General features: G+C 37.8%; 1 protein-coding gene across 8 annotated transcripts in view; it reads left to right on the top strand.

Moving 5' to 3' along the window:
* Positions 1–15,958, top strand: part of ATP2B1 (ATPase plasma membrane Ca2+ transporting 1) — a 122,697-nt gene that overhangs the window by 94,157 nt on the left and 12,582 nt on the right. For 7 of the 8 annotated variants that reach the window (XM_070507041.1, XM_044743933.2, XM_070507042.1 and 4 more), the window contains 7 exons: positions 1,912–2,091; positions 2,765–2,852; positions 3,255–3,361; positions 9,809–10,000; positions 10,233–10,446; positions 10,891–11,102; positions 14,644–14,751. In XM_070507041.1, the coding sequence (XP_070363142.1) occupies positions 1,912–2,091; positions 2,765–2,852; positions 3,255–3,361; positions 9,809–10,000; positions 10,233–10,446; positions 10,891–11,102; positions 14,644–14,751 (1,101 nt within the window). Of the gene's footprint in view, positions 1–1,911; positions 2,092–2,764; positions 2,853–3,254; positions 3,362–9,808; positions 10,001–10,232; positions 10,447–10,890; positions 11,103–14,643; positions 14,752–15,330; positions 15,505–15,958 lie in introns of those variants that run through there. The other variant, XM_070507043.1, reaches the window with a different exon arrangement.

The following is a 15,958-nucleotide window of genomic DNA, read 5'->3' as shown; positions in this document are numbered from 1 at the left end:
TACAATGTAAATCTTAAAACAGATAGATACATTCAGTAGTTCAGCAAACACTAATCTCCAGTTATAGGCCAGGCACTTATTTGTTAAATGACTGAAAGGCATTGTACTAAGCATTGGTGATGCAAAGATGAGGGTTCTACCTGTAGGAAGCTCACTGACCTGCTGAAAACTCAGGTAAACAAATAACTGCAATATGATGTCATGAGCTGTGGTAGAAGTGTGTATAATATGAAGCCATAAGTCTGACTAGGGGAAGCCATGACCACTCCCAGAGACGTTACATTGAAATTCTGTTTACCATAAAAGTCACAAACAGGCAGTCTGCAGGCCAGATTTATCTTTGGACCGTGTGTGTGTGTGTGTGTGTGTGTGTGTGTCTCTATTTAAAACATGAAGTATTGAGAGACTGCATACAAATCCAGATTTCTACTCTCTCTTGAAATGGTAGGTTCTGTCAACACTGGGTGTGCATTCCACCACGGTGAAAACAGGCTAGAGGGAAATAGCTCTTTCCTTAGGCATTCATGTCGCATTGTCACTTTCAGTTCGTTTTCCTCATCCGTGTTCCCTGCGTGGCCCTGCAGGCTTTTGTATTTGCAGCCTCTGCTGTAGTAAGATCAGTATGGATTTTCTGGTTAGAGAAGAGTAGGAAAGGATTTTCTAGGCAAAGGGAACTGCGGAAGCAGAGGCACAGAAATAATATATAGATATTCATCTGTCAAGTTGTGTATAGTACAGAAAAATTTTAGATAAATCTGGAAAACTATTGTGAGGCTTAAATGTGATACTCTGTTATGTGAGAACTTTCTGGTTTATAGTTTAACAATTGAGGAATCATACATTGTTAAGAAAGTGTATTAGAAAAATAACTCTAGATGCTGGCCTGCGCTGAGTGGTTAAGGTTCTGCATGCTCCACTTTGGCAGCCCGGGTTCATGGGTTTGGATCCTGGAGGTGGACCTACACCGCTTGTCAGCCATGCTGTGGAAGCATCCCATATACAAAGTAGAGGCAGATTGCCGCAGATGTTAGCTCAGGGCTAATCTTCCTCAAGCAAAAAAGAGGAGAATTGGCAGCGGATGTTAGCTAAGGGCAAATCTTCCTCACCAAAAAAAAATAAAAAAGAAAAAGAAAAGAAGAATAATTCTATCGCTAGATATATCAGGTGTTTTAAAAGACAGACAAACACATAGATAGGGATACCCATTAAAAAGCTCTTACACTAGCTCAGGCAACAAGCAGTAGGGGCACGGTGCAGGGACGCTTTGAGATAGAACCCCCAGGACTCATTGGCCCTTAAGGATGTGTCGGGTAAGGGAGATGGAAGAGGTCAGATGACCTTTAGGTTCTCTTAGATAGGTAGGTTTAGAAAACATGGTCTCCAGATTCTGGTGTCCACCTTTCTGGTGGAACTAGGAATCCGGCTCTCACAGTGAGCTGGGACAATGAGGTAGATGTGAAAGTTATTAGCACACAGATGGTAGTTGAAGGTACAAGAGTAGGTGAGGTAACCTTTAAAAAAGTGAGCCGACCCTAATCCTAAAGAACACCAACATTTCACTCTGGTGTGGTCTGAGCGATAAAACCAGAAAGGTAGAAAGCCAACCAGAAAAGAATTGCCTAGTGGTTGCTACGGGGGAAAGGTGCTTTAAAAAGCCTTTGATAAATAAATAATGCAAACAAATTAAGTAGGATGACAACTGAAAATGAAGCCTGAACTAGGACTGTGGCTGTGGAAGAGGAGAGAAGAGATTATTGGGAGTAATTCAAGAAATAGTGACTATCTTGAGATGAAATTAAAATTATCATTATTTCTGGGCCTATGGAGTAATGCTATTTGTTCAGTGGGATTTTTCTCTTCTGGAAATGCTACTTTTCCTCGATAAGATGAATGTTTTTCCATGTAAACCAGGTACCAGATGCAATAAAGAAATGTCAGAGGGCTGGAATTACTGTGCGGATGGTCACTGGTGATAATATTAATACTGCCCGGGCTATTGCTACCAAGTGTGGCATTTTACATCCTGGGGAAGATTTCCTGTGCCTAGAAGGTAAAGATTTCAATAGAAGAATACGAAATGAAAAAGGAGAGGTAAGGTTTTTTTATTTTTTAAGTTGCTATGTTTTTGATATATTAGGAATTTCGTTCAACAAATACATATTGAATGTGCACTGTGTGTTAGGCATCGCACATGAATAAATGCAGCCCGCACCTCAAGAAGCAAAATACTAACATTTTAGGAAATAAAAGGAATAAAGGATAAAGAAATTTGCCCTAAAGGGAGTGAACACTTCTCTTTTTCAGTCTAGGCCAGTTTCAGAATTACAACGTGTCAGGGAGTAATGGGAGATGAGTGTGGAAAGGTTCATGTGGAGTGTATTTTAGGGGACCCCAAACTCTGAGCTTTTTGTGCTAAAGTAAGGAGTTTCCATTTTCATAGCAGGGAGATTTTTAAAATTTGATCTTATAATAGTATGTATAGCAGTGGTTCTAAAACTAGTGTATGCATCAGAGTGACTACCTGGAGAGCTTTTGAAAGCCTTGATTGCTAGCTCCCGGCCACCCCCCACACCCACCCCAGTGTTTGATAAGATAAGCTTAGGGCCTTGCTCAAGAATTTGCTCCTGTCACAAGTTCTCGGGAATTGGTGATGCTGCAGGTCTGTTAGCCACACTTTGAGCATCACTGATATATACGCTAGATAACTAATTTTGAATTGTGAAACCAGGTATCAGCACATTTTAACTTTGACAAAAATTTATAGATTGAGCAAGAGCGGATAGACAAGATTTGGCCAAAGCTTCGAGTACTTGCGAGATCATCTCCTACTGATAAACATACACTGGTTAAAGGTAAGCAGATTTTACAATTATTTCACAGTTTCTTAATACAGAAATAATAATAGATTGCTTCCTAAAATGGTAATTCTGCTTCCTAAAATAGTAATCGGTACTGAATATTAGATTCTATCATGGATATCATCTTTTCCAATAAAATCTAAATACATTTCCTCTTGATACCTTAGGTGAATTGTGTTATCTTCAGGAAGTAAAACAGGATATTGCTCCTCATGTACCTTAGTTTCTGGAGTTGGTCTTTGCCCAACATCTCAGCAGTTTCCATGTCTCTCTGTTTGTTGAATTATTTATTTTTACTCTTGAGTCTCTAAAACTGGCTAGTCAGGGTATTCTGCAGAATCACTTTATTAATTCAAGGAAATATTTCTACTGCACAAATATTTACTTTTATTTCAGGTATAATTGACAGCACTGTCTCAGAACAACGTCAGGTTGTAGCTGTAACTGGTGATGGTACAAATGATGGCCCAGCACTAAAGAAAGCGGATGTTGGGTTTGCAATGGTAGGAACTTACCTATTCTAGTATTCGGATGTAATTTACTGGTTTGGTTTTTTTATCTGTTTGCTTTGTTTATTATTAAATTGCTATTGATTTTAAACACTGTACCTCAAGATTAGTTTGAGGGATAATATATAAGCCTAAATTGGTTTATAAATCTAATTAGTTTATACACTACCTTTATTTGATGCAATGAAATCTGGCTGGAAGATGACTTCTTTTGAACAATTATAAGATCATACATGTATCTTGTACTCTGTAAAATGTATAAATGTCTTTTATCTCATCTGAGCCTTACAACAATCCTCATAAGTAGGAGACAGGCTTAGAACACTTCTGTATTTAAATTATAATATAATTGAGAATCTTGCAAACTGAAAATGTCTCTTAAGAGTAACTGAATGTCATCATTTCATATATAATGAATGTAATCTTTTTCTTTCTTTCTTTCTTTTGTTTTGGTGAGGAAGATTGGCCCTAAGCTAATATCTGTTGGCAGTCTTCCTCTTTTTGCTTGAGGAAGATTGTCACTGAGCTAACATCTGTGCCAATCTTCCTCTATTTTTTGTATGGGGGATGATGCCACAGAATGGCTTGATGAGCAGTGTGTAGGTCCGTGCTGGGATCCAAGCCCACGAACCCTGGGCTGCCAAAGCAGAGCATGCAAACATAACCACTATGCGACTGGGTTGGCCCTGGATGTAATCTTTTTTGGTTGAAAAAAATCTACTTTATTCCCTCCAAGTCCTCAATTTAGATATGATTATTTGAAGTGCCAGAAAATTTCAGGATTTCATTATTATTTTCTCATACTGTAGCCATAGTACTGATGAAATGCTGTAAAAAGGATATCATGAAATACATATGCTACATAAGTGTTTAAGATTGACATTAGGTTGTTATATCTTTGAATCACTTTCTTTCAGTTTTTCAGTGTTGGAATGAATCTTTGTACCTTCAGTGCCATAGAAAATTTAAGTAGTTTATTTAATTTTAATTTTATGGCATTTTTGGAAAATACGGGTCCTTAATCACAATTCCCAAATCCAGAAATCTGAAAACTGAAATTTCCTTCCTAAATTTGCAGCAGACTCATTTGATTGCAGAAGTTACTCTGAACTGATGTGAGGATGGTATTTGTCCTACTTAATATGACCATTCATAGCCATTGTGGAGATATTAATGTGTTTTTGGGGGGTGCTAACACCATCTGGGTGAATCTGTGATAGAAGTATGTGCCTCATTATCTTTCTAAAATATGAGAGACTTTAAATTCGGAAACACAGTCTGGCCTCAAAGGTTTCAGATAAGAGAGTATTTATGTGTACCAATGTTCATTTGCATAATTTGTCTCTCTGGTATTTTGCTGCTAAAACAGGAGTTTAGCAGAACCACCGCCATGGTGGCCACCTTTCAACAGGAGTGAGGGAGGTGGAAAAAGGACGTTACATGGATAAACTGCTCCCAAGCGATCACTGTCAACCCAAAGACCCCCAACCCGAGTTATCCCAAACTTAGTACAGTTGGCAGCACCTTGGTCTGACCTTCTGAAGACCTGTGAAGAGTGGCTGGGGGGTAAGGACTATGTCAGCAGTTCCCGTGGCTGTAGGCATACAGGAGCATTTGGCTCAGGAATGTAGCATCACTCACTGCTGCTTTTGAGCGTTTAGCAGGATTCTTACTGCTACTTTCATCTGGACAGCTGACCTGGAAGGCATTTACATACAGGTGCATTTTAAAGTAAAAAAAGAAATTCTTCCCCAAACTTAGGTGTTTAGGGTCGACTAAGGGCTTTAAATAAATACAGCTAAGTAAAGTAGTGCAGACAAAAACACACACAGTGGCTGCTTGTTTGATTTTTAAAGCCCTCAAGGCGTTAGGTCCACTGTACCACTTTTTTTTTAAGGTAGTGCATCACAATCTCTAAATGTGTTTTCAAAACAGAGAGAAAGAGTAAGTGCCGAGTGGCTTGGACTTGAAAGCACTCTTGCTCGAGCTGGAATTTACTTTGCATATTTGTTCAGTTCTTCAATTTCATATTTTAAAACTGAAAGACAAAATTATTTGTCTTGGGCGTTTATTAGATGCCCACAAGAAATTGCTATTGATTAATTCTTTCTAAACTTTTCTATTATTTTTTTGGGCAGAAATAGCATTTTAGAACACTGATTTATCTATCTATATACTGTCTCTCTCTTGCTATATATACTGTAAATAGACATAGTTTATTTAGCAAATTCAACATTCAAATAAAATTTACAGCAATAAAATAAGATTTACAGAAGGACTGTAATGTGAGTACATTATTAGCTTGCAAAGAGGTCTGGCATTTTCCCCTATTTAGCCACTCCTCTTAGAATTCTTTTAGTTAGCAAGCATCCATGGTACTTTTAAAATATGATTACATTTTTATTGTGTTACGTTATTCTTACCAAAATTCAGTTAACCACATTTACAGGTATTTCTGTCATCAAAGACTGAATGTCATGATGTATTTCTATGGCCAAATACATCTGTGGTGGCAAAATCTTCCCTAAGGTAATTAAAATGCTGTCTTTTAAAACTTTGGATTAATAAGGGATTCATTTGTTTACTCTCCAAACATTAAGAAGCTGTTCTCAGTGTTCTGGTCCAGAAGCGTGAGAGGTGAGTAGTGGCTGCCTCCTAAAGCTTCAGCACACAAGGAAATCAATAATCAGAGCATAGTGGCAGCTGGTGAAGGACTAAACGCAGCGCGCTGAGTGCCTCAGGGGACAAGTCCTTGACTTCGCCCCTAGAGACTAGGAAAGGTTTTCTGCAGAAGGTGCCGTTTGAACTGAGGGAGGGAGAAGCTCGTTTCGTGAATTACAGTGGTTTAACATTAACAAGAAGGGGGTGTGGTGTCTGTGCACAATGGGGTGTGAAGCAGGGAGAATTGACAGGGGGCCTCCTGAAGAGGGCCTTGAATGCCAGGATGAGGAATTTGTCCTTGCTTCCTGTGGATCAGCGCTTCCCAAGCACACTTCTGATGGAGTAAAATTAGTTTGGAGACTCACCCTGCATGTTATCAGACAGCTCGGAGAAGCTCATGAAAAAGCTGTTTAACTTTCTTTAAGGATTGTGAACAAGGGAGTGATGAGATTTGCATTTGTAAAAGACAGGGAATGATTAGAGAGGGAAACATGTTGGGCTTAGATGTGTTAAATGTGTTGCACATTGAAAGTAAAATATTCACATTACAAGCTGGAGGCTCAACTTTTAAATTAAGATTGCTCTTTCATTGAATATTTTGAGAAACGCTTGATTTGAACTTTATTTTTGTGTTTATCAAAGCAATATATGCATAGCATTTAAAAAGACAAATTGGGGGCCCCCGGTGGTGTAGCAGCTAAGTTAGCACGCTCTGCTTTGGTGGCCCAGGGTTCGCCCATTTGGATCCGGGGCGAGACCTATCACCACTCATCATGCCATGCTGTGGCAGGCGTCCCACACATAAAGTAGAGGAAGATGAGCACGGATGTTAGCTCAGGGCCAATCTTCCCAAGCAAAAAGAGGAGAATTGGTGGCAGATGTTAGCTCAGGACTAATCTTCCTAAAAAAAAAAAAAAAGACAAATAGTTCTATAAGACTTCATACCTAAGTTCCTTACCACATGTCATTTCTTCCAGCACGTTTTTTGACTAAAGGGAAACAACTATTTTAGCTTTTTGTTTTCCTTAGTTGTTTGCCTCCCTGTATCTAAATGGTATGATCATAATGTGCTTTTTGATTTTTTTAATATAAAGCATTGCTGTTGACTTTTCATTAAGGAAGATAAGGATTTAGCAGTTTCCCACAGGCACACGTGTGCATTCATGCACACTACCTAGCCTGTCATTCTTCTGGCAGAGTTATATCATAATTTTGGATAGGTCAATATACAGTCCTTGTTGTGATGGTAAATGCTGTTCCAGGCTGAGCCGTGTTGTCTACTATAATTACTTTCACTTTTTACTTCCTTGCAAAACTTTTTGTATTCCCTTTAAATTCTTCTTCATTCACTTTCTTAATTTAAAAAAAAAAATTTTTTTTTTTTTTTTTGCTTAGTTTTTTTATGTACTTAACACTGATTTAGCGTCAGATTCTCCTTTCGTGTGTCAGAAATGTCTGGCACTTTGACCAGTTTCGCCTTTTTAGAGATATGTCTCCCACATCTCTGATATGCTGAGTCTGAAGTGGCTATTTCCTGGGCCTGCTACACAGCTGTCTTGTTTTCCTCTATTCCTGAGGATTTCCTTTACCCGTCTCTTATGTTGCATCTTGTATTTCCTGGATTTGATGTCATCCTCTTTTTTGGTTTGCTCCCTCTCGTGGGTAGAGCCATCTCTTCCAGTACTTCTGAGAAAATGGGTTTGTGAGAGTTAAACTTTTTCGTAATGTTTATGACTGAAATCTCCAACCTCTCCTCACTCTTGATCCTTAATCTGACTTAGTATAAAAATCTAGGTTGAAAATCATTTTCACTCAGAATTTTGAATTGATTTTTCCACGGTCATTACCATTTTGAATTTTGACCTTCCTGTTTCTTTTCCTTTCTGGAGGTATATGTCTTTCCTCTTTGTTTTCAGTCCTCTGAAATTTCATGATTGTTTGTCTTAGAGTAGCTTTTTACTATGAAAACTCATTTTCGTCAGTTTTGTGACATTTTCGTAAACTGGTCTCATTTCCTCTCCACTGTTTCTTCTTGGTGGATTACTCCCCGTGATTTTGGACTTCTTGGACTTAGCTCATTATCTTCTCTTTTTTCCTGTTTACCGTTCCTTTGTCATCTTGCTTTATTTTCAGGATATTCTCTCAACTTGTTTTTCATTTCTGTTGTCGTATATTTAACTTTCAAGACTTGTTTTTGGATCTCTGAGTCTTCCTTCATATTTAACATCCTGTTCTTTCATCGATGCACATTCTCTCTTGCTAAGGATTTGATTTTTTTAAATAAGCTCTTGTCTCTGCAAAGTCTGTCCCCCGTTGTGCCTTTTGGTTGAGTCTGTCTTTCAGGTTAACGCCTTCCTCAGAGGTCAGGGGACTCTGGTTGTCTCTGCATGCTGACAGTGGAAAGCTGGAAAGCTTTGGGCCTGCAAGAGGGATTTGTCAACCAGAAGCTTCTCAGTAAAGCGTCTGGCTTGTCCATTTCACTTCCTTAGGGAAACTTTATGCAGTATTTTTAGTTCTTTTCTCTTGAAATGATCAGATTTCCCAGAAAAGAATCTTCAAATCTGCTGCCTAGAGGGCAATCCTGAGTCCTGGTATTCTGGGAAACAAGTGGCGAAAGAAGGGCAGTGGTCTCAACCTTGTCAGCGAGAGTTACTGTTAACCCCTTCTTTGTCGGTATAGCACCTCTCCACGCAGCAGTGCTTCGTACCCTTCAGTCCAGACATTCTCTGTCACACCCTCTCTAGTAAATTGGCAGGCAGTCTGCAAGGTCAGGGGAGGCACCAGATTGCCTGGTTGCGTGGACTTGGGAAGGGGCTCTGAGGATCTAGCTGCCTTTGCTCTTAATTTTGTTACTAACATAACACACGTACAGAAAAGTGCTGAAGTCATAAGCATACAACTGAATGGGTTATTACAAGTGAACAGACCTGTTCTATGGAGGGCAAGAAATAGGATATTACTAATACCCCTAGAAGCCCCAATCATACTCCATTCTAATTACTGCCCTCTCTCTCTACAAAAATAACCAGTATCCTGAAGATTACTCTCTATTAGACATTATTTTGAGTCCAGCTTCCTTTATTCATTATGCTCATGAGATTCATTTATGTTGCTTTTTATAGCTGTAGTTCACTCATTAATCCACAATTTATTAATCCATCACGTTTTATTGTTGGTAGACATTTTTGTTTTTAGGGTTGGACCTTCTGAGTACTTCTTCAGTAGATTTTCAAGAAATCCTCTTGTTTTTAATTCCACCTGCACCCCTATATCCAGGGCTACCTGGTGCTGCCAAGTCCTGAGCCTTGCATAGGAGAGTTCTGTGCAAAAACAGCCACGTTCCCGACCGCTGGCTTAGGAATCGGCTTTCTGCGGTCTGCTAGGTTACTGTTTGGTTATCTGCTTTCTAGCCTCTAAAGGTTTCTTGCAGCATTTCCTTTCCCACTAACTTTGTCCTTGTGGGTTTTTATTTTTTCATATATTGTTTTCTGTGACTTTCGGAAGGAACTTCGGTAATGCCTTCGTCCATTACTCTGTTTTTAACCCAATTTGAACTTCATTTTCGATGCCTCCTTCTTTATGTCTGATTTCTACTCAGGTAGAATGTTTTTCTGAGAGATGATATCTTAGCATAACGATATCACCTTCTTTTACAATAAATTTGTCAATGATTATTAAATGTAATAGTAAATTTTTGTTTATTAATTATACATTATCCTTTCAAATATTTGAAAGTTACATTTTAAACATTAGTCTAATTCACAGAATTTTTTTTGATAGGGTATCGCTGGAACTGACGTCGCTAAAGAGGCGTCTGATATTATTCTCACAGATGACAACTTTACAAGCATTGTTAAAGCAGTTATGTGGGGACGAAATGTTTACGACAGCATCTCCAAATTCCTCCAGTTCCAGCTGACTGTGAACGTTGTGGCCGTGATCGTCGCCTTCACGGGCGCGTGCATCACCCAAGTAGGTGGACAATTTGTTCATTAAAACTTGTTTATTTTAAAGTAAAAAAATATGTATAATCTGCCTTTTTAAAGTACATAAATATTTAAGCTGAAGCTTAATATTTTAGGTTAACTTATATAAAAATGTAATCCTGTTCTGTTCTTTAAGTTTTTAAATACAAAAGGCTTCCTGAAAATTGCCGAGTCCCTGAATAGTTGTGGATGTCTATTAGGAAACGTCTCTTTTCTAGGATTCACCTCTTAAGGCTGTGCAGATGCTGTGGGTAAACCTCATAATGGATACACTCGCTTCCCTGGCTCTGGCAACTGAGCCCCCCACGGAGTCCCTCTTGCTTCGGAAACCTTACGGTAGAAACAAGCCTCTCATCTCACGCACAATGATGAAGAATATTTTGGGCCATGCATTCTATCAACTTGTCGTCGTCTTTACACTCTTGTTTGCTGGTAAGAATTCAACACCTGATGAAGCTTCACTTGTTTCCCTTCCAAGCTCATATCCCAGATGTTTTAATGTTACAAATTTTTCAAGAACATAAGTTGTTCTGTTTCTGGCTCCCCATCTATCTTTTGTTTTTCCTCTATCAATGATGCTTAGTAAGTTGTGGGAGGCAGTAGGATGGATGGTGAGGGAAGTAAAGAGAGTCCTGATTTCTTGTCCTGGTTCTGCCACTACTTAGAGATGGGATCTTGAGCTTGTCGCCATAGTTCACTTTTCTCATCTATGAACAAAATAGTTGTTCTTGCTAACCCCCAGGTCCCTCCCGGCTTTGCTGTGCCATCATTTAAGATCAAATAAAGGTCTGACTGCGTTTTATTATTGCATACTTCCTTGAAATGTTAACTTATTTTGTATGATAATTACAAAACAGTAATTTTTCATTCTTTCAGGAGAAAAGTTTTTTGATATTGATAGCGGAAGAAATGCTCCTTTGCATGCTCCTCCTTCGGAACATTATACTATTGTTTTTAATACATTTGTACTGATGCAACTTTTCAACGAAATAAATGCCCGGAAAATTCACGGTGAAAGAAATGTGTTTGAAGGAATCTTTAATAATGCCATCTTCTGCACAATTGTTTTAGGCACTTTTGTGGTACAGGTGGGTAATTGTAAAAGATAGTTTCAAATCTGATTATGTGGGAGACATTAGGTAAACAGGTGGCTTGTTCCAGAAATTACTTGACTGCAATATGTGGAGTTTCTGTGTATTACCTTGATGACATCAAAAAAGAGTTTTAAATCATAACTCAAGTGAAAATTGGCCCTAGCCTGAAACTCTGTGTGTGACAAGAGTATATGAAGCTAGTTCCGCTTTCATTGCACTGGTCCTCTGGTCGTGATGCTTCGCCCCCTGCTCTGGTTCTGATTGTTCATTCTACGTCATTATCATGAAAACTGCTAGAATTCTTATGTAATTTAAGGTAAATCTTACAGTTTACCACTTACTAGTTTAGCTAGAGTGATCACTTCATTGCTTCTAGCCGTTAATAGCAGTTGTATTTCTACAGTTGTTTACTATTAAATAATAAAAGTTTTGAAATGAATATTTTAAAATCTCTGTGATTCCGAATGACTGCTTCCTCAGTTGGTACATGACTTTTTATTGTTCTCTTCTTAAAGATTGGCACCTGAGCTAATGTCTTTCTCTGCCAGTCTTTCTTTTTTTTCCTTCGTCTCCCCAAAGCCCCCCAGTACATAGTTGTATATCCCAGTTGTGAGTGCCTCTGGTTGTGCTATGGCTTGAGCAGTGCCCTGTCCGTGCCCAGGATCCGAACCGGCGAAACCCTGGGCCGCCAAAGTGGAGGGCACGAACTTACCCACTCGGCCATAGGGCCGGCCCCATGCCATTTTTCAATTTTGTAATATTGTCGAAGCAAGGCAGAAAAGAAAGTAGAAAGTGAGGTTGAGATTAAATAGGACCAAAAACTTTCCCACTTTTTAGAGGTCATTCTAAGAACAAAACTGAGGATCACTTTGCATATGGTGATTTTTTATACAACTGTGTATTACACCTGTGTTTTTATGTCATCTTGGATTCTGTGGTGCTCTTCCATGTAAGTGATTGTTAATAGTAGAATCTGGAATCAAAACAGGTAAGTGAATGGTGCATGATCACACCAGGAAGTCAGTAAACACAGTAAAATTTAAAATTAAAAAGTGAGTTTTTTCAACAACGGAATCGGAGTAATGATGGTGCTTTTTTGAAATGATGATCCAAGAGTTTAAAACAGTTTATTCATCCTCTTCCTTGTTCACTGTGGATACTGAAACCCAAAACCCTAGACTTAATTATTTCTGTAAAAACTGTTTCTGTTTTAGCTTTCAATTTCTGTAATTCTTAGGGGAAACGTTGCTTACTTGCGATGTAGTTTCTGGAAGTATTTAGATTTTATAAAAACCATTGTTCATGGCATGCTAAAGTTTTAGTTTTTACTTGTTTATGAAATTAGAGTTATCTGTTTTTAATATAGGAGAATTGCAGAGATTTAACTGCCCCTCTCTATCAAGCAAATCCAGTAAGTTAGTTCCCAACAAAGGTTGATACACCCCAGACAGATCATGTGAGGTGTCATTCTTCAGTGCCTTGTAAATAAGCCAGTGCTGCGCCAAGGGTGGTCTGCAGACCAGCCACTGGTCTGTTTGTTCCAAGTGCACAGTGAGGTAACTAGCCTGTGCCTTCCCGCCTCCCTGTGTTTCCTCTGGGGTTGGTGTGTTTCGTTTCTGTTGGGTAGTAGGGGTGGTAGCAGTGCTGTGCAGACTGTGTGTCAGCTTGCACTCTGGCGCCTGTTCCTCATCCTCTTAGGGTGGCTCAGCACCTTGAATAGCACTTTTGTAGACAGTCAGCTGGGTAGGAAAGCATGACCCTTCATTTACACATAGCTCATTTTGTTTCTGAAACAGTGTAGCCAGAGTCTTGATTATAAATCTGAGGTCCCTGAAGGGCTTCACCTTATACATTGTATTAAATTTAATTTGTCTCTTTTATTTACTAGCTGATTCTCATTCTTCACTTTTTTTTTAACTGATCATGAAGTATATAATAATCCTTAAGTATTTATAAATATTTTTAGTTTCTTTTCTACTTTGTAGCAATTAACGCAGTATCAGTATTTTCAAAATAGATTCCATTGAAGTAGTAGTCCCTTGAGTTGCTCTTACATCCTCAGATTAGTGTAGGAAATTGTGCCTGTTCGCTTATTTCTTAGAGATTCTTGAAGCAGTCTAACATAGTACTTAAGATTATGAACTTAGGAGTCAGTCAGGGCCAGGGTCAAATCAAAGTGCTGCCCCTTAGGAGTTGTGTGACCCTGACAAGCTACAATTTCTTCATCTGTGAAATGGGGTAATAGTGTTAGTTCACATGACAGAATGAGTGAAGAATTAAGAGAGACAGTGCAAGTAAGTGCCACAACTAATTATACAGTTATAGTCCAACTCTAAAATGAAAGATTATTATTTCTAGCGAAACTAAATCAACTATCATATTAATCATTGATTGTCTCTCCAGCATTTTAACATCCTCCTTTTCACATCCCTTCTTATACCAAAGAAAAGATAAAGTTTAAATTAAAAAACAGAGAGAGATTGAGAAAACTCATAAAAATGTTGAGCCTTTTTCATGCACATTATTTTCTTGGTTTACAAAAGAAAATTATTCCAGTTTGATATCTCTATTAAAATTCAAGCAAGATTGTCAAGTCAGTTATAATCCAACTGGTTGGGCTACTAACAAACCAATTGGGAATCTCTCTGTACAAGTATACAAATAATCTTAACTTTGAAGAACAGTGGAATTGACAAATACATATCGCTTGAACTGGTTAAAGTACAGCCCCAAAGAATGGAGTTTGTAACTTAAAAAAAACATTTTTAATGTTAATACCAAAATGATTCTTTTTGATTTCAATATTTGGCAGCTCCTAACTGCCATATCAAAGAGAGGCCTGTCAGACACACAAGAGGGTGAATATTATTATTTAACTCTTAATATTCCCATATACGCTGTTTTAGGTCTTTTAAAATAAAGAGGGAAGCATAAGTGTGTATTATGAATTTTATTTGTGTGGATCATTGGACTTCCCACTATCAGGGAGAACAAATTTTGAAGGCATACCACCTGCGTTAGCACAGATTTCATAGAACTTTGCAAGTTGTTTTTCTTTTCTCAGAGTCCATTTATATTTGTCCTAACATTTAAATGTTAACTAGGAATGAACAGCTATGTAGAAGGAAAACAAAAAAGATTGAATATTATGTCTATTTTTCTATAACCTATAGTGTTTTCCACAAAAGTATACTGTCTTTTGCAGGAAGGCCTAAATTATTTAAGGAATTATACTAAATAGAGGGGACTATAGTTACTTCAGATCATAACGGAACAGTGTAAAGTTGTCGTGAGAATTGTCTTTTTGAATTTTTAGTAAGCTTAATTTGAACACAAAATATGCATGCATTTAAATGTGGAGGGGAGATTTTACTTTATTTGTCTTATTTTCAGCTGCAAATATCATGTACATCACCATCAGACTGACAGTTGTTTGGCTTGAGTTTTAGAGGACACATATTTGGGTAATTTTTGAAGTATGTGAATTGTAAAATTTAAAAGACTTAAATAAATTTACTCTCGATTATTCCTCCAGATATTAATCGTGCAGTTTGGTGGCAAGCCTTTCAGTTGTTCAGAACTTTCAATAGAACAGTGGCTATGGTCAATATTCCTAGGGATGGGAACGTTGCTCTGGGGCCAGGTAAAAATCTCATCATTTGTTTGTTCAAACCTAAAGTGACTTTTTTCTTTTAATTTGTAGTGTGTATTTTCTTTAATCAGTTCTGTTACTTGATTCTAAGTAGTTATCATTCTGGGTCAAGAAAGGGCATTCAGGAGTAATGTTTTTTTAAAAAGTAATATTTGTTCTAATATGTCACTTGCTGTTTTGATTATGCCTATACGATAAGACACTATTTTGATTTCTTACGTAGTTTTTTAATGTGTTTTTTAGAGATGATGTATTGATAACTGGTTAGGATGCTAATATTGATACTTTTTGCTCTATGACCTATTTTTGCCTTTTCAAAATATGTTTATGAAAATATTAAAAATACTATATACTTTAGACTTCTTACCCTTTTTTATGTAGTTTAATAAAAATGTAGCATAGGAAAAATCTTCAGTTTCAGTTCACGTGGAGAATGTTTCCATAAAAATAGTGGTATGTGGAATAATGAGCCACAGAATGACATTTTATATTATTGGGATGGAATTGCTTTAACAGTGTATATATAAAATACAATGCCTGTAAAATGAAAGTTACTTCATCTTACTGTAGGCAGCTGACTTGCAAATGTTACGTCATTATTTTTTAAAAGATAAGTAGTAATGGTGTGTGCATTCTTCGTTTTACGTCCATTACTATTACTGTAAAACTAACTGATGGAGAAGCTGTACTAACATTTTCGTAGATGAAAGTTTACATGTTATGCTGTCTAACTGGAGTGAGCTAATTTATTGCCATTCTACATGTCTGTCAACCCAAACATCCAGGGTTTACTTACACTTAACGCAGTCTTCAGGCACCTTTTATCTCACCTTTTTCTTAATTGTGCTTCTAGGTTCTGATGTTTCTCTTCTTACTCATTTTGAAGACCTCTTTAACTGAGATCTTCTTTTAAGTAGGGTGTCCATACTTGGTCCAACTTTTTTTTTTTTGATTACTATTCTGGTTATTTCATAATGTTCCCTCAACAAGACAGAACCCACAACCTTGCCAAAAGAATCTGGCTGATTTCAGGAGGAAATTGAGTACAGCAGACGTACCCAACAGGCATCAGTTACTATCTCTGGTGGACGTCGTCTGTTGATGTTAAGCGTGTCGTGGGAGAAAGAGCACTGATTTTGGTGGTCAGGAGACCTCAGGTCTCAGTCACTCCGTGAACAAGTCACTTCTCATGTCTCTG

This window comes from Equus asinus, chromosome 4 (assembly GCF_041296235.1).
Source record: "Equus asinus isolate D_3611 breed Donkey chromosome 4, EquAss-T2T_v2, whole genome shotgun sequence".
Lineage (NCBI taxonomy): Eukaryota > Metazoa > Chordata > Mammalia > Perissodactyla > Equidae > Equus > Equus asinus.
This window is presented reverse-complemented; position numbering and strand designations above follow the sequence as displayed.